Source organism: Syngnathus typhle, linkage group LG14, assembly GCF_033458585.1.
Source record: "Syngnathus typhle isolate RoL2023-S1 ecotype Sweden linkage group LG14, RoL_Styp_1.0, whole genome shotgun sequence".
In the NCBI taxonomy this organism is placed as follows: Eukaryota; Metazoa; Chordata; class Actinopteri; order Syngnathiformes; family Syngnathidae; genus Syngnathus; species Syngnathus typhle.
In genome coordinates this window covers 12323422-12348113 of record NC_083751.1, presented here as the reverse complement: position 1 = coordinate 12348113, position 24692 = coordinate 12323422, and the positions used below count along the sequence as shown (strand labels likewise).

Here is a 24692-nt window from a genome sequence, read left to right as displayed (position 1 = left end):
AAAAAATGTTTAATACAATTTATTCAGGGTTGGCGGGCCGGATTAAACGGTCCCGTGGGCCGGATGTGGCCCGCGGGCCGTAGTTTGCCCACCCCTGGTCCAGAGTCTGTCGGCGAAGCCGCGGGTACGTGTATGTGGCCATGAGGTTGCAAGTCAGCTCTGGAACAATGGCACTGATCCAGATTGCCAGGTCTGTATGCATCCGTGAACACAAAGGTCAACTCTGTGCTTTTTGTTTGTGTGTGTGCACAGATAGCGAGAGACGCCCCGCCTCCTCTCCGAGAGCCGCCCCCTTACAGGCCCCCCGGCCTATTGGAGCAGGAGCCACTGCCGGCCCCCCGAGGTCAGCCAACTTTCAAATGCATGAACTGAATGAAGGTCAGACGGCATTGTTCAATGCACTTTTCTTGCATCGCTTGCAATGATTTCAATCATCGAACCCGAGTAAGGACGAGCGAGCACCAATCATGATTGAATGGCGTGCATCAATAACTGGGAAAAAAAGCAAACCCTCCCAGCGTCCCCGTCAAAGAGCGGAAGCCATTTCCAATACTTGAGATTGCGCAACCTTTTGGGAAAACAATTGGGCGACGAAATTGGCTAACCAAGATCCGGCCCCTTTTCAGTGTTTGCAAAACAAAAGTCATTAAGATAACGACTAAGATAAGTTGAAATTGTGAATTGTGTTGTTTTGACGGGTGAAACAAAAAAATTGTTGGCTTTTTGGGGGGAGCGCCAGCCGTCCAACTGTTCAAAATGTTTTTTTCTCTCTTTGCAGGCCTCATATGAAAGCCCTGCCCCCGTGTACCCCCTTTGCAAAGTGGACCAATCAAGCAATCGGACAATGACGTGCTCAATCTTGTTCTTTTGGGGCGGCTTTGGGGGTGGGGCTCGCAAAGGCTCCACTTGCGGTCGGTTGAGTTGCGGCACTTATGAGGGAGCGGGTGCTGTCGCTTGAGCCTTAACACTGTCGTAGGCGTTTCAATCGCCACGTCACCTTTGAGGAGCAATAAAAGAATGTCAGCCACCGTTCTTGGGTCTTCATGCGTACTTTGGCAAAGGAGAAGCAGACTGCTGATGCGCCCAACAGCCCGAACGCAAGCCAACTAAATGAGGCTCACTTTGTTCTCTTCTTTACTCCACTCCTCCCTCCCTCCCTCCCTTGCTTCCTCACTCATTCCTCCCTCGCTTGCTTCCTCCCTTGCTTCCTTCCTCATTCCTCCCTTCCTTGCTTCCTTGCTTTCCTGCCTGCTTTCCTGCCTGCTTTCCTTCCTTCCTTCCTTCCTTCCTTCCTTCCTTCCTTCCTTCCTTCCTTCCTTCCTTCCTTCCTTCCTTCCTTCCTTCCTTCCTTCCTTCCTTCCTTCCTTCCTTCCTTTCTTTTTCCCCTTCCTTCCTTCCTTCCCGCCCACGGCTGCGTGTGCGTAAGCAACCAGCTGCTCCAGGTGACACGCTTTGGTCAGGTGATGCGTACGTTTAGTCTCTGAGCTTTTTGATGTCAGACGGAAGTTGCAGAGGTTGCATCATGCTGTCATCAAAGTAAGGATTCCTCCCAAATGTGTCAGGTAAATAAGAACCTCTGTCTGGGATGAAACACCCACGAGACAGAAGATCTAGTGTTTCGTATTTTGTGCGTATTTATGTGTCTGTGTATATTGTGTTTGACAAACTGAGTGTGTGCGTGTTTTAGGGCATGCAAGCATGTGTTGACGAGTGTGTCGTGTGTGTGCCTGCACATACACACGATTGATGGCTTTCTCATCTCGGCAGCAGGTCAACGATCACGTTCTTTATGGGTGAAGCCATCAGAGCGCCTCGGCCCACATCAAGAGCTCCGCCTCCAAAGTCAACCTGGTTCTGCTCAGGTAACAAGCGCCTTTTGGCGGTCAGTCGTCCTGCTGTGACATTGATGACATCACCCCGCGTTGCAGAAGCCGAGACGGCGTCCAGCAGATGGCAGTCCTGCCCTTCCCGCCAACCCCCAAGGTAAAGCCATCGCCACCCAACGGAACGTGGCGACAGAAACTAGGGGTGTAACAATACATCGATACACATCGATTAATCGATATAATGCTCTACGATTTATTGGCATCGATGCTAAAGGTAAACATCGATTTATATCGCCGTGTTTGACCTCGGACATTAGACGCGACTTTATTTTGAAATCCAGTTCATTGTTGCTCGCTTCCTCTTTCCGGGAGCAGTGGCGCGGCGACGTGTTGTGTTGTGAGCAGAGCAGGCACGTGAAAGGGGAGTCGACAACTAGTACGCGGCTCCTGGGCTGGTGCTATGGCTACTGTCCAAAAAGACGAGGAAATTTGCTCCCCTTTAGGCTTCAAGTCATTCGTTTGGAAGCACTTTGGATTCCAAAGAAAAGATGGCTCAACGGACAAGACACGTGCAGTTTGTACATCCTGCCATGCGGTGATAAAATATTCAGGGACCACAAATCTCGCTGCAGATTTAAAGAAAAAACACGACATCAAAGTTCAGTGTTAAAATAAGCACTTTGTATACTACAATACTCTTGTAATTTCCTAAATAAAGAGTTTGCAGTACCTTGTTGATTTTGCGTAGGAATTGTTATAAATCAGGATATTGTTCTATATTTTTTATTTAAAAAAAAAAATCAATCGTAGAGCACTATATCGTGATATATCGTGAATGAATCGCAGCAGGCTTTAAGATATCGGCAAATATCGTATCGTAGTTCTTTGTATCGATATATCGTATCGTGACAAAACCCGCGATTTACACCCCTAGCAATACTACATTGTCCTACAGCAGGGGTGGGCAAACTACGGCCCGCGGGCCACATCCGGCCCACGGGACCGTTTAATCCGGCCCGCCAACCCTGAATAAATTGTATTAAACATTTTTTTGGGTCATTTTGCCTGCAATGACTGCATTTCCCCAGTAGTTGGGGAACCGCTCGCCTGCGCACTTACTACCGGAAGCCGTGTCAGCTCGGTGCACACTCACAAGTACGTACTCAGTAGTACGGACATGGCGCACTCGCGTTCTATTTGTATCAGTCCCGAATTAGAGCGTGGGCTGTGACGACAGCATTCTTGTAATTTGCGCGCTGAGCTTTCAGATACAGTTTTACGCTAAAGCCACCCACAAACCTTTCCCTGGAATCCTTCTATTAAAATGAGTCGCCCAAGGAAAAGCAAGGTGGACACAGTGCCGAGTGTTTAAAAAAGAGTGGCCAATTTGGCTCGACGTACGCGACGTGACGTTCAGCCACATCAACATCAACCCGTCACAGATCGCGGTAAAAGGACCAACACCTCGGATCTCTCCTAAGAATTGCCACAACAAATTTTACTCCAGACTATGACGCACTAGCAAAAAAGGGAGACCAACAACACTGTTCCCACTGAAAATGAAGGGGAGGCTCTCAAGTTTGTTGTAAAAAAATGCATTTTGAATATGATTTGTACACATAGCAGGGATTGAAACTAGCGACCATTCTCATTTTCAAACAATGCAGGATGCTCAAGGACATTGATGCACCACCTGTTTGCGACTAATCTTAACCTGTAAAGTTCTTAAGGCTTACTTTAAGGAAATGTTTCCCGTTTCCTCACCTCTGTTACCAGGTGTTTGTGAGTTAAAACTCTGCTCTGATTCTCAGATACCCCTCACCGTGTTGCCGTTTTGATTACTTTATTTGGATGTATGCTTTCACCGATTCTTCAAGATGATATATTTGGTCAGAATGTTTGCCATTTGATGTGATCTCATAAGCTAAACATCTTTCATTAATCTGACCTGCAGGCACTGAAGTCACGGAGACTGTTATTCATAATAACAGTGTCGTATTTTATGAGAATCACTGATAGCAGTTTTTTAGTGATTTTTTTTTTTTTAATGCTGTTAATAAATGCATTTGTTTTCAAAAAATATGTTTGGAATATCCATGCTTTACTACCTACTAAAGGCCAAAATCTTTTATGCAATGACCTTTACAGGTCGCTTATATTACTTCATACAAACACTACGTCCATCTGCTCCTGGTTCGGCCCTCCGGTCCAAATTTAGAACCCAGTTTGGCCCGCGAGTCAAAAAGTTTGCCCACTCCTGGGTTAGACACATGTGATCATTCATTTCTCTTGTTAGGAGACACACATCGCCAATGACTCCTGTACCACTGTAACCGACATATGTACAAGAACGTAAAAAAGGAAGTGGTATTGCCTGAAAACGGCCTTCAAAATAAATCAGCCTACCTCAATTCAAAGCATGGCTGAATAACATAAATAACATGGAGAATTCTTAGCACAAACTGTAAATGTGTTTTTAGAACAACTTTTATTATTATACATTTTTTTATAACAAGGTAGAAGTGTGTACACACTGTAAATATGTTCTTAGAACTCTTTTATTATTATAACAATTTTCTATAATAAGGTACAACACCGTAAATATGTTTTTAGAACTCTTATTATAATAACATTTATTATTATTATTTTTTAAAGGTACAAGTGTACGCACTGCAATTGTGTGGGCACTCCTTGTCTCCTGCTGGCGTGTGGGCAAGTTCTGTGCCATAATTCCTCAATTTAGAAGTTTTATTTTGACTTTTAATTATTTTTTTCAATTTGGGAAAAAAATCCGCGATGTAGTGAAACCGCGATAAACAAACCGTGATGTAGTGAGGGATTACTGTACATCACTGAAAATCAAAGCAATTGTGTTTGTCTAATTTGTAAAGAGACGGGTCGACCGACCTCCAGCAAGACGTGACCTTCGATGCGCTGCGGGGTCGTAAAACACGCCAAAGTGGGAATCACGTTTGCCGGATGGTGCGAGTGCGAGCACGTGCGTCACCTTCAGAATGGCGGCGACGGCTTCCTGGGAGGCGTGCGCCGTGTCTTCGCCATTTTTTATTTCTTTTTTGGTCGCTCACACACACATTCACACCGTCACTCACACACATTCAAACCGTCATAAATGGGAATCGCACTCACGTCGGGACATAAGACAAGCACCCCTCTGCACTCATTTCTGCGATGGCGACTGCAAATCAAACGAGGAAAGTTGACATTGAGGGCCGTCGCTTTCAAGATGTATGGTAATTACAATACTTCTTCACTGAAAATCAAGGCAATTGTGTGTGTCTACCGTTTTTTTCCATGTATAATGCGCCCCCATGTATAATACGCACCCTAAAAATGGCATGGTGATGCTGGAAAAAAGCCTGTACCCATGTATAATACGCACCCAAATTTTGACTCCTACTTAAGTCCGTGAACGTAAAATTATTTCAGAAAAAAAATCATCTTTGGGAACAACCGGATGTTATTCTGCCGGTCATTATCACTGCGCATGCGCTAGCATACTCAATAGCGAAGAAATGTTTCGGATTTGTGTAGGGTACATTGTGACAGCAAACGAGCAGGTGATCTAGCAAGCGTCTGATACGAGAGCATTGTGCTCCTATGGAGCGTGTTTGAAGTGAACAGCAGAGAAGAAAGCACATCTGTAATGCCGGCCTCCGTATCATATCCGGATAAAAAAAAAAAAAAAAAAAAAAAAAAATGTTGTTTTTTTTTTGTACCCATGTATAATGCGCACCCCAGATTTTCGGAGAATAAATTAGTTAGATTTTGCGCATTATACATGGAAAAAAACGGTAATTTGTAAAGAGACGATTGTCTTGTTTACGGATTTCAACCTAAAGAGACACTATCAGATAAAACGTGCTAACACATACAGCAAGCTAACCGGGGGGGACTGCGCTGATAAAGTGAAGCAGCTCCAAGCTGAACTGGCATCACAACAGCGATTCTTCATGCGGGGCTGTGAGTCAAAAGTAAATTGTTTGATTGATATAACTTTATTTATCTCACAGTGGGGAAATTTTCTTGTCACAGCAGCGTACAAGAGTGCAAGAATACAAAAAACAAGTGCCAAATGTAAAAATTGATAAATAACAAACAAGGACAAAGACAAGTGCCACTAGTAGCGGTAGAGACGAAACAGAAGGAAACCAACACATGATCAGGTGCCGCATGTGTTTTAGAGTCTGACAGCAGTGGGAATGAAGGACCTGCGGAACCTCTCCTTTCTACACCGTGGGTGTAATAGTTTGCTGCTGAAGGAGCTGCTCAGGGACCACGCAATGTCATGGAGGGGGTGAGAGGTGTTGTCTATGATGGATTTCAGCTTAACTAACATCCTCCTCTCACCCACAACCTCTATGGAGTCCAGGGAACAGCCCAGGACAGAGCTCGCTCTCCTGACCATTTTATTCAGTCTCCCACTGTCCTGGTCCGTACTGCCCCCTCTCCAGCAGACCACAGCATAGAGGATGGCTGAGGCCACCAAAGAGTCATGGATGGTCCTGAGAAGAGCCCTGCACACACCGAAGGACCTCAGTCTCCTCAGCAGGTGGAGGCAACTCTGGCCCTTCTTGTACAGGGCGTGGGTGTGATCAGTCCAGTCCAGTTTGTTGTTCAGGCGAACACCCAGGAATTTGTAGTTCTCCAATACCTCAATGTCCGATCCCTGGATTTTCACCGGAGCGAAGTGGGGTGCTGTCCTCCCGAAGTTCACAATCATCTCCTTCGTCTTGCTGGTGTTAGGCTGAAGCTGGTTGAGCTCACACCAGCTGACAAAGTCCTTGATTCCACCGTCCTGTATTCCAGATCGTTCCCCTCAGAAACATATCCAACAATGGCCGTGTTGTCGGAGAACTTCTGGATGTGGCATTGTGTAGTGTCGTGGGTGAAGTCCAAAGTGTACGCCAAAGGGGACGCCTGTGCTGCAGAGCACCACGTCAGACTCATAGTGATACAACCTCCTGTACTGCGGCCTGTTGGTGAGAAAGTCTGTAGTTCATGTAGCCAGGCGTTGGTCCACTCCCACCTTCTCCATCTTCACCCTGAGCAGTGACGACTGGATGGTGTTAAAAGCGTTGGAGAAATCAAAGAATATTACTCCACGGTGACTAGGTCGAGCTGCGTCTGCGAACGGCCCAAGGTGTCTATTGGTTTGCCACGGCGGTGGCGGGCTCCATCCTGGAAAACCTTCATGGCCACTTTGGAACACGGACGTCTCAATGCCACGATGGCTTCCTCGTGAGATGGTCGTCCTGCGGTCCTCACTGTCGTCATGCTCACGGTCTTCGTCCTCAAGTCCTGAAGCGTGCGTACGCGTACCTCCAGAATCTGATAGCCAGGCAACAGGCGGCCATCCCACTTCGTACACCTCGAGAATCACAACGGTGCGCTGACAACGCCAAAAAGCCAAAGTCAACTAACACACGGCTGCGGAAGTCCAAATTGATGTCGAAAGTGGAGTAGAGAAATCAAAGTCAGAAGAAAAGGATACAAAGTAAAGAACAGAGTGAAGCAAAGGCAGGAGAAGAAAGAAAAAAACACAAATGAAAGGTGACTGTAAATTGAACAGTTCAGTAAACTAGAATTTGCAATTTCTGGAGAAACTGCGTGTGAAGGCGAAGAAACTATGGGTTAAATAGTACCACTGCCCAGTGGGCTCCTCCTCAGGAGAGGAATGGGCTAAGGGAGTCAACCCCCTACAGAAAATCAATTTTCCCTTGGGTTGGTGTCAGGAAGGGCATGTAAAAATTTTGCTCCAAAGATTTTCTCAGTATAGGACCACGAGATGGCCATGGATCGTCCTCGGTGGAAGAAAGCCATATTGAGAATCCAGTCCAACCCAGCGGCGCCTGGAAAGCGGACTTTAAACCGATGATGATGATGATGGACCTGTAATCTTCCCAAAATGATTTAACTATTCAACTCTTTTCAATATTTGTTATGCAAATTAACCCTCTTAAAATGTGTTCTTAAATACTTTCCCTTTAATAGCAGCTTTAATGCTTCTTCACAATTAAATATTTCATACAATCGTACCTCACCTTAACTGTAAAATTGTCAATTAAATGCCTAAAAAATTCAGCTACCGTTTTTTTTCCATGTATATTGCGCCCCACCCAGGTGGGGGTGAATATGGTAAGCATAAGATATTTATTTTTGACTCACAGTCCCGTGTGAAGAATCGCTGTTGTGATCCCAGTTCAGCTTGGAGCTGCTTCACTTTATCAGCGCGGTCACTCCCTGTTAGCTGGTTGTTTGTGTTTGCATGTTTAGTCTGATAGTGTCTCTTTAAGTTGAAATCCTTAAACAAGACAACCGTCTCTTTACAAATTAGACAAACACAATTGCTTTGATTTTCAGTGATGTACAGTAATCCCTCACTACATCACGGTTTGTTTATCGCGGTTTCACTACATCGCGGATTTTTTTCCCAAATTGAAAAAAATAATTAAAAGTCAAAATAAAACTTCTAAATTGAGGAATTATGGCACAAAACTTGCCCACACGCCAGCAGAAGACAAGGAGTGCCCACACAATTGCAGTGCGTACACTTGTACCTTTAAAAAAAAATAATAATAAATGTTATTATAATAAGAGTTCTAAAAACATATTTACGGTGTTGTACCTTGTTATAGAAAATTGTTATAATAATAAAAGAGTTCTAAGAACATATTTACAGTGTGTACACACTTCTACCTTGTTATAAAAAAATGTATAATAATAAAAGTTGTTCTAAAAACACATTTACTGTTTGTGTTAAGAATTCTCCATGTTATTTATGTTATTCAGCCATGCTTTGAATTGAGGTAGGCTGATTTATTTTGAAGGACGTTTTCAGGCGATACCACTTCCTTTTTTACGTTCTTGTACATATGTCGGTTACAGTGGTACAGGAGTCATTGGCGATGTGTGTCTCCTAACAAGAGAAATGAATGATCACATGTGTCTAACCCAGGAGTGGGCAAACCTTTTGACTCGCGGGCCGAACTGGGTTCTAAATTTGGACCGGAGGGCCGAACCAGGAGCAGATGGACGTAGTGTTTGTATGAAGTAATATAAGCGACCTGTAAAGGTCATTGCATAAAAGATTTTGGCCTTTAGTAGGTAGTAAAGCATGGATATTCCAAACATATTTTTTGAAAACAAATGCATTTATTAACAGCATTAAAAAAGAAAATCACTAAAAAACTGCTATCAGTGATTCTCATAAAATACGACACTGTTATTATGAATAACAGTCTCCATGACTTCAGTGCCTGCAGGTCAGATTAATGAAAGATGTTTAGTTTATGAGATCACATCAAATGGCAAACATTCTGACCAAATATATCATCTTGAAGAATCGGTGAAAGCATACATCCAAATGAAGTCATCAAAACGGCAACACGGTGAGGGGTATCTGAAAATCAGAGCAGAGTTTTAACACCTGGTAACAGAGGTGAGGAAACGGGAAACATTTCCTTAAAGTAAGCCTTAAGAACTTTACAGGTTAAGGTTAGTCGCAAACAGGTGGTGCACAAACCAAAACTTGCCCCTCAAGTGTGGTGCGGTTTGGTTCCCCTCGTCACCGCCCGAGTGCGGTTCGTTTCCCCTCGTCGCCGCCCGAGTGCGGTTCGTTTCCCCAAGTCACCGCCCGAGTGCGGTTCGGTTCCCCAAGTCGCCGCCCGAGTGCGGTGCGGTTCCCCAAGTCGCCGCCTGAGTGCGGTGTGATTCCCCAAGTCGCCGCCCGAGTGCGGTTCAGTTCCCCAAGTTGCCGCTCGAGTGCGGTTCTGTGCCCCAAGTCGCCGCCCGAGTGCGGTTCTGTGCCCCAAGTCGCCGCCCGAGTGCGGTTCTGTGCCCCAAGTTGCCGCCGAGTGCGGTTCTGTGCCCCAAGTCGCCGTCGTGCGCGGTTCAGGCTATTTCAGAGACCAGTAGGGTCGTCTGGACTGGTGCGCTGCCCCCCCCCCCCCCCCCCCCCCCCGCGTGCCGCCGTGGGGGGTTGGGACGTCGGGAGCCGTCCCCAGTTTTGCTATGTGTGTAGGTTGTAATCGTCTCCGTCTGTCTGTGTGCTCGCCCCGCCCTTCCTGTGTGCCCATGATTAGTGTGATCATACTCAACCCTCTTGATACCTGTCTTGTATTTAAGTTCTGTTTGTGTGTCACTCCCTGTCGGAGCATTGATGAGGATGCATGTCTCATTGTCATGAGGTTTGTTTGGTTCCTGTCTTTTGTTTCACGTCTTTGTTGGTCAGTCCTGTTGGTTTTGTTGTTAAGTCACGTCAGTTTGCCGAGTCTGTCTTTTTGAGTTCCTTCAATAAACCCTGGTCCAAGCTGCACTTGGTCGCCCTGCTCCATTTTCCACCATCCGCTCGTGACAATACTGAGAATCATCAGCTACAGGAATAGAGAAAAATGCATTACTCAAATCAATCACGGTGAAATGAGTCCTATTTGGCTGCAATGAATTTAGTAACGTGTGCGGATCAGGAACGTTTGGTGCCCTGGTGTGCACTGCATCATTTACAGCTCTCAAATCCTGGATCATTCTCTATTTTGATGCTTCTGCTTTTTGAACTGGGAATATAGGTGTATTACATGGAGAGTCATTACATTTCCTAATTATTCCTGCTTTTAATAGATCTTTAATGACTGGTTCAATGCCTATAGAAGCTTCAGGCTTCAAAGGATACTGTTTTACTCTGGGTCTGTAAGAAGATATTGGTTTAATTTCCACAGGTGGGATGGCTGTAATCAGACCAACATCTGTTGGCCCACACAACAGGATCTACACTCTTCAAATATTTTTCATCCTCCTCTGAAAATGCAATCGTTGCTGTCTGTCATTCTAGGGCATGGATTTTTGGAGTAGCTGTGAATAACATGCAAACTTTATGTCTGTACATGTCACAGCTCGGGCTGTACTCGCGATTTGGAGCTTCCCATCCTGTTTCACAAGGCTTATAATCAGTTGCTGCAACAGCTATTTTTAGCTTCGGACGTGTGTCTTTCCACTGAATATGTTCTGGTTTCAAAAGTGACACGTGAGGCACTGATCCTCCTCTATACATGTTTTTTAGATTTGTACCGTAATTTTCGGACTATAAGTCGCTTTGGAGTATAAATGGCACCAGCCATAAAATGCCCAAAAATGTGAAAAAAAAACATATATAAGTCGCTCCGGAGTATAAGTTGCGTTTTGGGGGGCAATTTATTCGACAAAATCCAACACCAAGAACAGACATGAACGAGCAACAACAGGCTAAACGATACGGTTGTTGATTTTGCGTATGAATTGTTATAAATCAGGATATTGTTCTATATCGATCGTAGAGCACTATATCGTGATGTATGGTGAATGAATCACAGCAGGCTTTAAGATATCGGCAAATATCGCATCGTGCTTCTTTGTATAGATATGATATCGTATCGTGACAAAACCCGCAATTTACACCCCTAATGAGAACCAATCATCTAGGAAAATCAGATTGGAGCGCTCCTTGAGAAATGAGGGTTTTGTCCAGTCGCATTGATAAACACAAATATGCAAATGATGGCACAGACAAAAAGATTATTCAATAATAGAAAAGTAGCCATTTTAATTCTAATTAGAGAAGAAATTGGATGCTTTGGTCCGGACGAGACCTGCCGATCAAACGCCAGCAATACGCCTGTCACCCCATCACCAGTCAGTTAAAAAAACAAACAAAAAAACATCCATTAACCCATGATGCTCATCACCAGGATGAGCAAATGTGCTTGGTAGTCAGCTGGCTCCGCCTCTTCTTTGGCAAACAGCAGCACCAAAAACAAAAATTACATTACGTGTACATAAATACTTCTAAGTGAAAGTAAAACTAATTAATATCGATCAAAGAAACAACAAAAACCAAATATACCACCCAAAAATAAAAACAAAGTCTTTTTTGGCCGATTTTACTTCAGAGGATGTCGGTTGCCACTCATCTCAGGTCAAAGGTCGGAGTGGGTACCCCGTGTCGCGTCACGAGGGACCCACTCCGATCTGTGGAGAATGCGAGCGTCGTAGAGCGTGTTATCGTCGTCGTCGTCACTCGCCGCCGTCAGCGCCAACGTGTCCTCCGAGTGGGCCAGCAGGCTGTACGTCTTCCTCGAAGGCGCCTTCTTCACGCTACACCAAAAAACACAACGCAGAAAATGCGCGCATGCGTAGAAATTTCGTAATTCAGCATAGCAAATATCCGAGTTTTCGGCGTTGCGGGTCGTCAACTGTGACGTCACGATGCTCACCGCACGGCCCTGACAAGGAAGTAAAGCATGCCCAAGGCGGTGATGGCGACGAGCACGTACAAGGCTCGCTGCACCATCAACGAATCCGCGTTGAAGCCGCTTAGCGTATGGCCTTCTCTTCCCGCATTTCCTGCTGCGCTGCTGCTGTTGCTCAAACTCGCCTCAGTAGGTCCGCTCACTTCATCAGTTTGCGGCGCCGCCAGAACGACAAATGTCCGTCGGAAGACTGGAAGAAGAAACAGAACTAGGGGAAGAACAAGCGCCGAGCGCGTCGGCGCCGCCATTGAAACGAAAGTAAATTTGAGCACTTCGCTGAAACAAGTCGAATCGGCAGTCTGCGTTGTCAATGTACACACCGACCAGGAAGTGAAGTGACGCTACGTATGACGACATCATGTCCTTACGTCGACTGCACTTGAACGGCGCGGCCCCTGGTGGCCTTTTCCGGCAGCACAGCGAGTTTTCATCAAATGTTAGAATAGGCCCCTTTGGCACTTGTGATTACCATGGTAGCTTGAGCTATGCCGTCAAATCGCTGTAACCTATCTCTTGCTTTTACTCGCTTTCCAGTCTCTATGACACTCTTTGCACATATGTAGAAGTTGATCTCAGTTAAGACTACAAGGTCACACAGGCTATGCTAGGGGGCGATCCCTAGCTGGAGGGCGGCCCAGAGTAGTATAAGAATAGGAACCTTGGAGGTTTCTCCGCAATCTCGCAGGGAAGGCTCCACAGCTGTGTATCAATCTTTCTGGCATACATTAAATAGTTAAACTGAGAAGGCTGCCGCCGGGTAATTACTGTTAGCATAGCATTAAAGATAAAGAACTGGGACCATTTCTGACAGAACGTTCAACCAATGGATAGTCATTTACTGAATAGAATAGGAGAAGTTGAATTAAGATGTGTCTGTAACGAAATTACATCATGAAAATCTGGGCGCTCATGCAGCCTTAAGTGACAGCTCGAGCGCCCAATGGCGAGGCTCAGATTGGCCCTAGTCCTGTCGGGGGCGTGCCCAGTAGATTACAGCCGCCGCAGATCTCATCACAACACGTCACACGCCATCAGAACCATTTGGACCATCGACTCTTGTTGCCGGATACCCTTCTAAAACTGGAACCCGGCCGGACTTGTTTCTGGGGCTGCGACGGCCGCGATCATGGTTCGAACGGAACAAGCGTTCGAGTATTTATAAACCCGATGGAGGCCGCGCAGGTTTCGGATTCAGGTGTCGGACTGGAGTAAAAAAAAAAAACACGAAGAGGGAAAAAAGGTAGTGTCTGTTGTACGTTTTGGGTCTTAAACGGAGCAGGAGGCGGAATTAAAGATCCACTATTCATTCCCTCTAATCCGGTTCTGAGTCATTTGGATTTGGGAGGGGGCGCGTGATCGGAGCCAGACGCAGCGTCAAGATGCCGACGTCCCGGCCCGGTTCAGAAGCAATGCCAGCGGACTTCTGGGTGGACGGCTCGCGCAGGGACGGGACGGTGGAGGAGTTCTACCTACTCGGCTCCGAATTGGGCAGGTCAGTCCGGACGGACTCACGCGCACGACACCAATGAAGCGTTGTTTCGAATGGGGGGGGCTTTCGAGTTCACAGGGCAAACTTGCGACAACCACAAGCCAACACCTAATCACAAGACATTCAGCGATCACACAAACGTCCAAAAACACAACCACAGCTCCAACTCGACACACATGCGCATGCAGCTCTGCTTTTCGCTGAAAGTGTCAATGACTAAATACGTTTTGTCGTGATTATTTTTATTGTTACAAACGTGGTCTGGTCACGTGATCATGATTTTTGGCAGTTAAAGTTGAGCTCAACAGTCCTGAAGGAAGAATAAATTGACGTTGCATTGCTGTCACAACAACAGCCAGGTGTCCTCCTGGATGCAGGAGCAGAGCATAATGGCTAATCATGGAGTTGAGTTTGTGTTTTTTTGTACTAAAGTGTGACATCACCCAGCGGCAAACACACAAATGTGTTCGTGCGCCGTCGTGAGGCCTGTTAGCAGGTGTGCTGTTGTTATGGAGAACAGGCAGGCCTGTATGGACATGATCTTCTTCCGCCATCTGGCACACACACTTACATAAAAAACACACATGACACAAAAAGTGCACCCACACACGCGCAGGCACTTGCAGGATGTGTTGCGTTGTGTTTTCAGAGGCGCCACATCTGTGGTGTATCGCTGCGAAGAGAAAGAGAAGAAGAAGTCGTACGCCGTCAAAGTTCTCAAGAAGACGGTCAGTGGTCTCACGACGACGACATCGTCACCTCAGCTTACCAACGAGCCCAGACCGCCGCCTAACTTGCGCGACTTTGCTCTTTTTCCTGAGCCGCAGATCGACAAGAAGATCGTCCGCACGGAGATCGGTGTCCTGCTGCGTCTTTCGCACCCCAACATCGTAAGTGTGGCGTCGCTTCCCGCCACCGCATCATGGGTCCGTCCGATGACTATGATCTTTTGTCTATTTGCTCTTTACTCCTCAGATCCAGCTGAAGGAGATCTTCGAGACAGACACGGACATCGCTCTGATTCTGGAGCTGGTGACGGGAGGCGAGCTTTTTGACAGGTGACCTTCTAGCTGACATTTGCTGTGACGCGTCCCTACAGGTGTCCCCGACGAGCGTCGCAACACGTTACGCGGCAGATCGTGACGCGGCAGATCGTGACGCGCAGCGTAATTGGCCACACGGTGCGTGGCGTGACGTTTCACCTGCCCACACGTGACTTCTGCCTTTCAGGATTGTGGAGCGCGGCTACTACAGCGAGCGAGACGCTGCCCACGTCATCAAACAGATCCTGGAGGCCGTGGCGGTAGGCTGTTCGCGTTGCATTTTCTGTTTTAAAGTATCAAAGTAAAAGATATCAAGTCTTAAGGTATCAAAGTCCAATACTTACAATGGAGGAGCTCGTGAAAAAAAACATACAAACATATCAGCAAATACATCTGAAAACAAACAGAATCCAAAGAATCAACATTGACATAGTTTCTGAGTTGTCCGCTGACGCAAACGTGAGGAGGAAGGAAGTTTCAACTTGTCTGTTTCCACCTCCCAATCTTGATTTCACCATTAACCTAGCTAGCTACAGTATCCACGTCCATCATCCAACGTCCATCGCCTCTCCCACCCTTAACTCTGCGGATTCGAAAACTCCCGGTGCGTGATTGCAAAATGATTCGTTTGGCATCTGCAACTTTGTGGACTCGAGAGGTGACCAGAAAACGGCCTGATTTGCACTAGGTTAGGCTAGCCTAGCTGATGGCGCACAAGCCGCCTCCATCGGCCGGCCGTTGTCTTTCATCTGTTGCTTTAGCGCTGTTAGCGTTTAGCTTCCAGCTCCCACACTGTCGTGCCATCGCATAGCGTCTTCTTATGTAACATCCAGCTGCTCTACAGATTAACACGATCACATGGGATTAAAAGCGTATGTGTGCACGTGGGCCATAGATGACCTCGATCCCGCGTGTTGCAATGAGCGCGAGTCGACGTCCTTCTCCGGTAGGGCGCCTTGTTCGCATTGGCGTCGCGTCGCCAACTGTCTTGCCAATACAAATGTTTCGAATGAATTTTCAAAGATGAAAACAAAGACAATCTTAATTAGTATGCAGTCGAAGGCCTTCACACTTATGTTATTCTACACTAGGGGTGTCAAACTAATTTTTGTCGCGGGCCGCATCATAGTCATAGTTTCCTTCTGGGGCCATTACGACCGTCAACAAACTGATTAATAACTAAGTATGAAACCGGAGACTAGTAAAAACTTCTTAAATATTTTTAAAAGATCAATGGTAGCAAAAATTATGAGCTATATCTGTATTTTTCGAAAGTGAAGACAATTTGTAACTATTGACTGATGAAGTTGATGCAAAATTTGTCTTCGGGGACCACATAAAATGATGTGGCGCGTCGTATCTGGCCCACGGGCATTGACTTTGACAGCTATGTTCTACACTAGCCAACTACGGCCCGCGGGCCACATCTGGCCCACGCGGCCGTTTAATCCGGCCCGCCAAACCTGAATAAATTGTATTATTAAATACTTTTTGGGCCATTTTCCCTGCAATCACTATGTTTCCCCAATAGATGGTGAAGCGCCCGCCTGCGAATTTACTCCCGGAAGCCGTGTCAGAAATCTCGTGCACACTCACAAGTGCGTGTACGTACAAAGTATTACGGACCCGGCGCACTCCGCACTCGATTTCCATCATTGCCAAATTTCGAGTGTGGGCTCGTAATTCGCGCCTTGAGCTTTCAGATACAGTTTTACGCTAATGCCACCCACAAACCTTCCCCTTGAATCCTTCCATTAAAATGAGTGGCCCGAGGAAAAGAAAGGTGGACACTGAGTGGCGAGTGTTTAATAAAAAAAAAGTGGACACTTTGGCTCGACCTACGTGTGTGAGCAGACGTTCAGCCACATGAACGTCAACAAAACCCGTCACAGATCTAGGTTAACGGACCGACACGTCGGCTCTATCCTAAGACTTATCACAACAAATTTTACTCCAGACCATGATGCAGGAGCAAAAAAGGGAGACCAACAATTCTATTGATTTCTTTATTACTTTATTTAGATGTATTCTTTCACAAATTCTTCAGGATGATGTATTTGGTCAGAATGTTTGCCGTTTGATGTGATTTCACCTCATTAGATAAACATATTTCATAAATCTGACCTGCAAGCGCTGAAGTGATGGAAACTATTATTCATAATAACAGTGTCGTATTTGTCGAGAATCACTGATAGTAATTTTTTGGTGAAATATTTTTTTAATGCTATTAATAAATGCATTTGTTTTCAAAAAGCTTTTTTTGATATCCATGCTTTAGTATCTACTAAAAGTAAAAACCTTTTTATGCAAAGACCTTTACATGTCATTTATATCAGTGGTCCCCAACCACTTGGTACCGGGCCGCCAAGCCGCACAGAATTTTTTTTTTTTTTATCGACGATCAATTAATTCAGGTCAAGACACTCGTCCCGGTCACGTGACATGTTTCCCCAGTCGAGCCCGCAAAGCTAATATGTGGCGACAGGCTAACTAACCAGGCAGTGAAGCATTCAAAACTGCTTCAACACATGGAGACCAAGCATCCTGCAATAAAAGACAAACCTTAATCACTTCGGGTGTCATTGTCTCAGATTACGTCTAGATGGGACCGGCTCGTTTCCGAGAAACAAACTCAGTGCTCCCACTAATTCAATGTAATGGTGAGTTTTATTTTTGTCATTTGTACTTGTTTTTATGTCAGTCGTATCATTTTATTTCATCGTATTTAGATATTTATTACAAATGTATTATTTATTTATTTATATAAATGTATTATTTATTTATATAAATGCCGGTCCGCGAAAATATTTCTGACATGTAACCGGTCCGTGGGGCAAAAAAGGTTGGGGACCACTGATTTATATTACTTCACACAAACATCCATCTGCTCCTGGTTCGGCCCCCCGGTCAAAATTTAGAACCAAATTCGGCTCGCCGCTCAAAAGGTTTCCCCACCCCTGTTCTACACCATTACTATATTATTGTGTGAAGGCGAAGGCCAAGTTAAAACATTTCACGATTAAAATTTGCGCAAAATTTTACAAACATTTGGTTTTCACTTCTAATTTCTACACTTTTCAACTGATTCAACAGATTCCAACTTTGAAATGTTCATCTTTTGCCTACCGATTCCAAAACTTACCACTTTACCAAAAAGTCAACATTTTAAATTTTGAAATTCACACAAAATTTCATTTTTGACTTTTAATTTCTACATTTTTCAACCGATTCAACCCATTCCAACCTTAAACCGTCTGTCTTTTGCCTACCTATTCCAGAACTTTCCACTCACCAAAAATTCCACACATCCAATTTTGAAATTCACGCCAAATTTCCCAAAATTGAATTTTTACCTTCTAATTTCTACCTTTTTCAACCGATTCAACCCGTTCCAAATTTAAACTGTTCATCTTTTGCTTATTCCAGAACGTCCCACAATTCAGGGGTGTTTTCACTTTTCTCTTTCAAAAAATTCACGGTTTTGGCAAAATTTACAAATTTATCTGGCATATTTTCAACATTCGTTCTCTATGGGACATTCAACATTTGCTCTAACTTTTACAATTTTTGACTGATTCAACCCATTTCAACTTTTGTAGTCCAAACTGAACCTTTCAAACCCGTAGTTTTCCTTTCGTTCCAAATTTCAAAACGTTTTGGCACATTTGTTTTTTAAAATTCCCATTCATCCTCTATGGGGCATTCAACATTTGCTCTAACTTTTAATTCTTTTGTCTGATTCAACCCATTTCAACTTTAGAATTCCAAATGGAACCTTTCTAACCCGCAGTTTTTGTTTCGTTCCAAATTTCAAAGTTTATGGCGCATTTATTTTCTAAATTCCCATTCATATCATTGTTTTAGCAATTGATTTGACCCACATGCAGAAAAACCAACTCAGACGTCCAGAATGAGTGAGGAGTGTTTATTGGAGGAGTTGCGGTGGAGGTAGAGTGTGATGATCGGAGACAGGAGCACGGAGCGGGGCAGCAGTGGTGGAGCGTTAGGTGTTTAGCCAGAACGGGGTGGATCTTGGCGGTGATCGGTGGAGGTAATCTACAAGCAGGATGCACAAGACTTGGTCAGAGAATTCAACGTGGCTGTGGCGGGGATCTTACTGCTAACCAGAGGATCTGAAGAACTTGGCGTCGAAGAGCAAGGCGAGAACTATGAGCGAGGAGCTAGAGCAGGGGTGGGCAAACTTTTGACTTGCGGGCCGAACTTGGTTCTAAATTTGGACCGGAGGGTCGAACCAGGAGCAGATGTATGTAGTGTTTGTTTGAAGTAATATAAACGACCTGTAAAGGTCATTGCATAAAAGGTTTTGGCCTTTAGTTGGTAGTAAAGCATGGATATTCCAAAACAGTTTTTTGAAAACAAATGCATTTATTAACAGCATTAAAAAAAAAAATCACTAAAAAACTGCTCTCAGTGATTCTCATAAAATACGACACTGTTATGATGAATAACAGTCTCCATCACTTTAGTGCCTGCAGGTCAGATTAATGAAAGATGTTTATCTTATGAGATCACATCAAACGGCAAACATTCTGACCAAATATATCATCTTGAAGAATCGGTGAAAGCATACATCCAAATGAAGTAATCAAAACGGCAACACGGTGAGGGGTATCTGAACATCAGAGCAGAGTTTTAACAGAGGTGAGGAAACGGGAAACACTTCCTTAAAGAAAGCCTTAAGAACTTTACAGGTTAAGATTAGTCGCAAACAGGTGGTGCATCAATGTCCTTGAGCATCGTGCATTGTTTGAAAATGAGAATGGTCGCTAGTTTCAATCCCTGCTATTTGTCCAAATCATATTCAAAATGCATTTTTTTACAACAAACTTGAGAGCCTCCCCTTCATTTCCAGTGGGAACAGTGTTGTTGGTCTCCCTTTTTTGCTAGTGCGTCATAGTCTGGAGTAAAATTTGTTGTGGCAATTCTTAGGAGAGAAGTGTTGGTCCGTTTACCTAGATCTGTGACGGGTTGATGTTCATGTGGCTGAACGTCACGTCGAGCCAAATTGGTCACTCTTTTTTAAAAACTCGGCACTCAGTGTCCACCTTGCTTTTCCTTGGGCGACTCATTTTAATGGAAGGATTCCAGGGGGAGGTTTGTGGGTGGCTTTAGCGTAAAACTGTACCTGAAAGCTCAGCGCGCGAATTACAGGAATGCTGTCGTCACAGCCCACGCTCTAAATCTGGCACTGATACAAATAGAGCGCGAGTGCTCCATGTCCGTACTACTGAGTAAGTACGTACACGCACTTGTGAGTGTGCACCGAGCGTTCTGACACGGCTTTCGGTAGTAAATGCGCAGGCGAGCGGTTCCCCATCTACTGGGGAAACGCAGTCATTGCAGGCAAAATGACCCAAAGAAATTTTTAATAATACAATTTATTCAGGGTTGGCGGGCCGGATTAAACGGTCTCATGGGCCGGACGTGGCCCGCGGGCCGTAGTTTGCCAATTCCTGAGCCAGAGGCACAACTGTGGAGAAGATCACACTGAAGGGACACTTAGGCGATGAGCAGTTGACAGCATGCTCCCTCAAGAGCTCTCCTTTAACGAGCCTGATGAGTCGCACGGGCCCTCTGCACTCTGCCACTCTGCTCATAGTTGCTCCCTGTGGACAAAAGAAGTATGCCACCCCAGACCCTGACAATTCATTCTCTATGGGGTATTCAACATTTGCTCTAACTTCTAAAATTTTCCACCGATTCAACACATTCCAACTTTAAACTGTTCAACTTTTGCCTACCTTTTCCCATCTAATTTCAACCCGTTCCAACTTTCAACTGTGCATCTTATGCTTACCTATTCCACAACTTCCGACTTATGACAAATGTTCAACTTTAAAATTCACCCTAAATTTTACAAATTTTGTTTTTCCCTTCTTATTCCTACATTTGACCGATTCAACCCGTTCCAACTTTAATCAGAATCGCCTTCATTGTCGCTGTATACAGTACATCAGAATTTAAGACATCATTAATTATCATCCTGTAGCATTCTCCGAATATTTATTCAGCTTCTTCGCCTTCACACGCAATTTCTCCAGAAATTGCAAATTCTAGTTGGATGTATCCTTGCTTTTTTCAAAGTAAAAAGTATTTTGTGAATGAAACACTTGTTTTTGTTAGATTCTTTTCTTTGTCTTCAATGTTGTTGTCATGCCTTTTTATCATGAATAATAACTGGTGTTTCCGTGTGTCAGTACCTGCATGAGAATGGCGTGGTGCATCGCGACCTCAAACCGGAGAACTTGCTCTATGCCAACCTCTCGCTCCACGCGCCGCTCAAGATTGGTGAGTGCCGCCTTTGGTGTCACCGTGACGAGCGCACACTCTGCATCAATGGTGCGTGCCGCCGTTATCTTTCAGCGGACTTTGGTCTTTCCAAAATAATCGATGAGAGGGTGACCATGAAGACTGTGTGCGGCACGCCCGGATACTGTGGTGACTGCGCCTCCGTGACGTGCCTCCTCACCTTCAGACGGACGAGGGGACGACCATGCTGTGCCGTGTCGTGGCCGCCTCACCCTTTTCTCGCTTTGTTTGTCTTTTGAGCTCCTGAGATTCTTCGAGGAAACGCTTATGGACCAGAAGTGGACATGTGGTCAGTAGGCGTCATCCTCTACATCCTGTGAGTTACGCACATGCGCTGCGCCAGGCACGAGTGGCGACAGGGCGCTGACCTGTGTGGGGGTGGTCGCAGGCTGTGCGGGTTCGAGCCCTTCTTCGACGCACGAGGGGACCAGTACATGTACACGCGCATTCTCAACTGCGACTACGAGTTTGTCTCCCCTTGGTGGGACGACGTCTCGCTCAACGCCAAGGACCTGGTGGGAGGCCGCCGCCGATCCCACCGTCTCTCAGTTCATCTGGTCGTCCATTTGCTAAGAGTAACGCCAATGTCGCGCGCAGGTGAGCAAGCTGATTGTGTTGGACCCGGGCAAGCGCCTGAGCGTGCACCAGGCCCTGGAACACCCGTGGGTTCTGGGCAAGGCGGCGCGCTTCTCACACATGGACACGGCGCACAGGAAGCTGCAAGAGTTCAACGCCAGACGCAAGCTGAAGGTGAGCCGGTCCAAAACGCAGCGAGTCGCATCAGAGGACGTCACATGACATCGTTGCCCGTAGCCCGACTGGTCGGTGTCATGAGACGCTGTTGCGCCGGTCAAGCGACCGTCTCATACATCACGTTACATGGTGAGTTGGCCACGGCCCAGTCACGCGTGGCCTCACGTGACATCTTGCGACTCCCGTGTGTCAAGTGACGGTTGCGTGACCGTAAAGCACTGGTGTCAAACTCAAGGCCCGGGGGCCAGATAAGGCCCACAGCATCATTTTCTGTGGCCCATGAAGACAAATTGTGCATTAAATTTATGTCATTCTAAAATTGCAAATTGTCTTAACTTTTAACAATCATCTTTTTAAAATATTTTAAAAGTTTCCACTAGTCTGATTTGAAAAAAAAAATGTCAGTTTGTTTTGTAGCTTATACTGTATATAATATGAGGTGTTCATTTATTTGGGTTGACAGTCATAATGGCCCTTCGAGGTAAACTATGAATAGAATGCGGCCCGTGCCAAAAATGAGTTTGACACCCCTGTGCTACAGCATATGGCATAATGCGCCCGTCATGTGACTGTAACGCGGCAGGCGGCCATGAAGGCGGTGGTGGCGACCGGTCGGATGCACGAGTCATCTCGCCGCCGCACCGACAGCTGCGAGATTCCCGCCACGCAGAGCAGTGTGGGGCAGGACCCGCCCCTCGAGTCGGCCACCCCTGGCCCCAAAAAGGCCGCGCTCTCGGAGAAACAAAGGGAACAAAGTAGCCCTGTCCTTTCTCGCAAGCAGGACGGCGCGCCCGCCCCGACTAGGCCGCCGCTCCGGGCCGACGCCCAGCGGCAGGCCAGATCGGCGGTGGCCCCGCCCAGGCCGCCCAAGAAGAGCTACTCAGCGGACCAAACAGCCACCGGGAACCGGGCCGAGCCCCCTGGCCCCGACAGCCTCAGCAACGGCTTAACGGCAGGGGTGGAGCCCGATGCAAAGACCGACCACGGCCAATGAACTCTTTCCAGAGACGCTAACGGTGCGGAATGGTGTTAGCTTGTGAATATTGACAAATAATTCCAAACTGACTTTTACTGACAAGTGCATGAAACCCTGTGGCTCGCATGCCAGCTAATGTGCTGAGGTCTGAAATGTGAAGTTGTCAATCTGTTTACACTCTCTCTGTTTTTCAAGTAAAGCTAAGATGACTTTTTAAATAACGAAGATATTTTATGCTTGAAAGATTCTTGTCATGCATTAGCAAGGTTGCACGTTTCCGCCGACTACCTTTTTTTGCTCGTGTTTGCGCCACCTAGGAAACACCCTCATGTTAGCTTACCTCGGCATCAACGGCAACAGGAGCGTTCCAACCGGAAGTCCACAATTGAGCAATGCTCCGTTTGTGTCGTCACGTTCAAATAAAACCGAGATGTTTGCCTGCATCACTTGGTGATGACTTCCACCTTTGTCATTGATTTAGCTTAACAGTCCATGTATAAGCTAAGCTATGTGAATGGCGGAGATGTTCAGATGACAGCTTCCTGTTTGCTTTTGGGTGGGTGGGGCTTAGAATAATTAGTGTCCTTGTGTTTGTCGTGTTGATCCAGACAGAAAATGACATCATCAGACCTCAGTAAAGTTTCGTCACTCCAACTGTTGAATTGTCTTTTCATTGCATTTCAAATGTATTTCTGCCGCCAAGCCCCGAAAAGTCTCCAAGAGCATCACATGTTTTTTTTTGACAAACGCTGGCAAGCCATGCAGCGCTTACTAGTGTACAACACGCGTGACAGAATCAATAATGACTAACGCTTACAGCGTAGTGTGCGTATTGGACGCGCTGCCACTGAGTACATGTATTATGTTTGAGCCAGTAGAACAAAAATCCTGGACGATTTTGAAATCCCCCCAGACATTTTTTCTGTCTCAAAAGTAGGTCAGGTACGGGAAAAAGAGGACGTCTGGTCACCCTATATTACATATTGTAACCAGATTTAGAAGCGTCCATAATTGGTCTTTGCATTGACCAGTGGTTCTTAACCTTGTTGGAGGTACCGAACCCCACCAGTTTCATACGCGCATTCACCGAACCCCTCTTTAGTGAAATATACGTTTTTTATATATGTTTATATAAATTCAAGACATGGATTAGTTTTACTGTTTCACAAAATGAGCCGTGCATAAACCGAACCCCTCTTTATTTATTTATTTAATTAATTATTTTGTGTTAAATGATGTTTGAGAACATTGGAATGTTTTATTGTTGGTAACCATGTTGGAGGTACCGAACCCCACCAGTTTCATACGCGCATTCACCGAACCCCTCTTTAGTGAAATATATGTTTTTTATATATGTTTATATAAATTCAAGACATGGATTAGTTTTATCATCAGTGTGGCTTCTGCTGTTGCCTTTGTGAGACCAGTTCAGAAATGCGTCATCATAAATTTACACGATAAATCAGGTGTTTGGACCTCCGCAGTGAAACCGACTCACCGAACCCCTCGGGTTTGATCGAACTCAGGTTGAGAACCACTGGCATAGACCAAATATAGATGACAAAATTAAATCCGTCATTATTTTTTTTTCGTTTATTTATTTATTTATTTAATTATTTTTTTTGTGTTAAAAGATATTTGAGAACATTGGAATGTTTTATTGTTGGTAACCATGTTGGCGGCGCCCCGGTTCGGACTCCCTGCGCCCCGGTTGAAAAAAAATCGAGCTTTTTCGATTCTTCATTTTCATGCCGTTTTTTTCTTTCGGTCTTGCGCGAATGTGCTTGCGCTATTCTATGTGCGCGATGTTATCCATTCACCGTTTGCCTCCCAGACCCGGATGTTATTTTAGCAATCAGCAAACGGCGTGGGTGATGTTAGATTTCTTTTCCTGTGGGCGTGCGCCCCTACTGGAAAAATTCCTGGCTGCGCCTCTGCCTGCAAATCAGTGTGGCTTCTGCTGTTGCCTTTGTG

At 45.6% G+C, this 24692-nt stretch overlaps 2 protein-coding genes and 1 long non-coding RNA gene across 6 annotated transcripts; 2 read left to right on the top strand and 1 right to left on the bottom strand.

The window, feature by feature from the left end:
- Positions 1-130: 130 nt before the first annotated feature.
- LOC133166707 (uncharacterized) lies at positions 131-2874 on the top strand. The gene is made up of 3 exons (XR_009717834.1): positions 131-343; positions 779-1862; positions 1929-2874. It is a non-coding gene; the product is annotated as an uncharacterized LOC133166707 (long non-coding RNA).
- Positions 2875-11393: 8519 nt separating this feature from the next.
- On the bottom strand, positions 11394-12488 carry fam174c (family with sequence similarity 174 member C). Of its 2 annotated transcripts, none has more exons than XM_061296533.1 (2): positions 12152-12488; positions 11394-11972 (listed from the first exon to the last, which is right to left on the bottom strand). In XM_061296533.1, the coding sequence occupies exons 1-2, from the start codon at positions 12373-12375 to the stop codon at positions 11795-11797; spliced, it is 402 nt and encodes a 133-aa protein (XP_061152517.1). In that variant the 5' UTR covers positions 12376-12488; the 3' UTR covers positions 11394-11794. The 2 variants fall into 2 exon arrangements, with proteins under 2 accessions (XP_061152517.1, XP_061152516.1); XM_061296532.1 differs by having other exon boundaries at positions 12092-12484.
- A 61-nt stretch (positions 12489-12549) lies between these two features.
- On the top strand, positions 12550-23372 carry si:ch73-60h1.1 (calcium/calmodulin-dependent protein kinase type IV). Of its 3 annotated transcripts, none has more exons than XM_061296529.1 (12): positions 12550-13367; positions 13456-13619; positions 14266-14344; positions 14444-14506; positions 14592-14674; positions 14847-14919; positions 20878-20968; positions 21044-21118; positions 21230-21305; positions 21378-21504; positions 21587-21739; positions 22326-23372. In XM_061296529.1, the coding sequence occupies exons 2-12, from the start codon at positions 13507-13509 to the stop codon at positions 22734-22736; spliced, it is 1344 nt and encodes a 447-aa protein (XP_061152513.1). In that variant the 5' UTR covers positions 12550-13367; positions 13456-13506; the 3' UTR covers positions 22737-23372. The 3 variants fall into 3 exon arrangements, with proteins under 3 accessions (XP_061152513.1, XP_061152514.1, XP_061152515.1); XM_061296530.1 differs by adding an exon at positions 21803-21871 and having other exon boundaries at positions 12550-13619; positions 22326-22466; XM_061296531.1 differs by having other exon boundaries at positions 12550-13619; positions 22284-22395.
- The last annotated feature ends 1320 nt before the right edge of the window (positions 23373-24692 follow it).

What these genes read in the sequence shown, in the direction of transcription:
- fam174c (XM_061296532.1), bottom strand. Translation starts at nt 12,375, where the DNA reads ATGGCGGCGCCGACGCGCTCGGCGCTTGTTCTTCCCCTAGTTCTGTTT. An exon ending in TTCCTTGTCAGGGCCGTGCG is followed by an intron (nt 11,973 to 12,091) that starts GTGAGCATCGTG and finishes TTTTTGGTGTAG; the next exon opens with CGTGAAGAAGGCGCCTTCGA.
- si:ch73-60h1.1 (XM_061296529.1), top strand. Translation starts at nt 13,507, where the DNA reads ATGCCGACGTCCCGGCCCGGTTCAGAAGCAATGCCAGCGGACTTCTGG. An exon ending in CGGCACGCCCGGATACTGTG is followed by an intron (nt 21,119 to 21,229) that starts GTGACTGCGCCT and finishes TTGTCTTTTGAG; the next exon opens with CTCCTGAGATTCTTCGAGGA. An exon ending in ACGCCAGACGCAAGCTGAAG is followed by an intron (nt 21,740 to 22,325) that starts GTGAGCCGGTCC and finishes GTAACGCGGCAG; the next exon opens with GCGGCCATGAAGGCGGTGGT.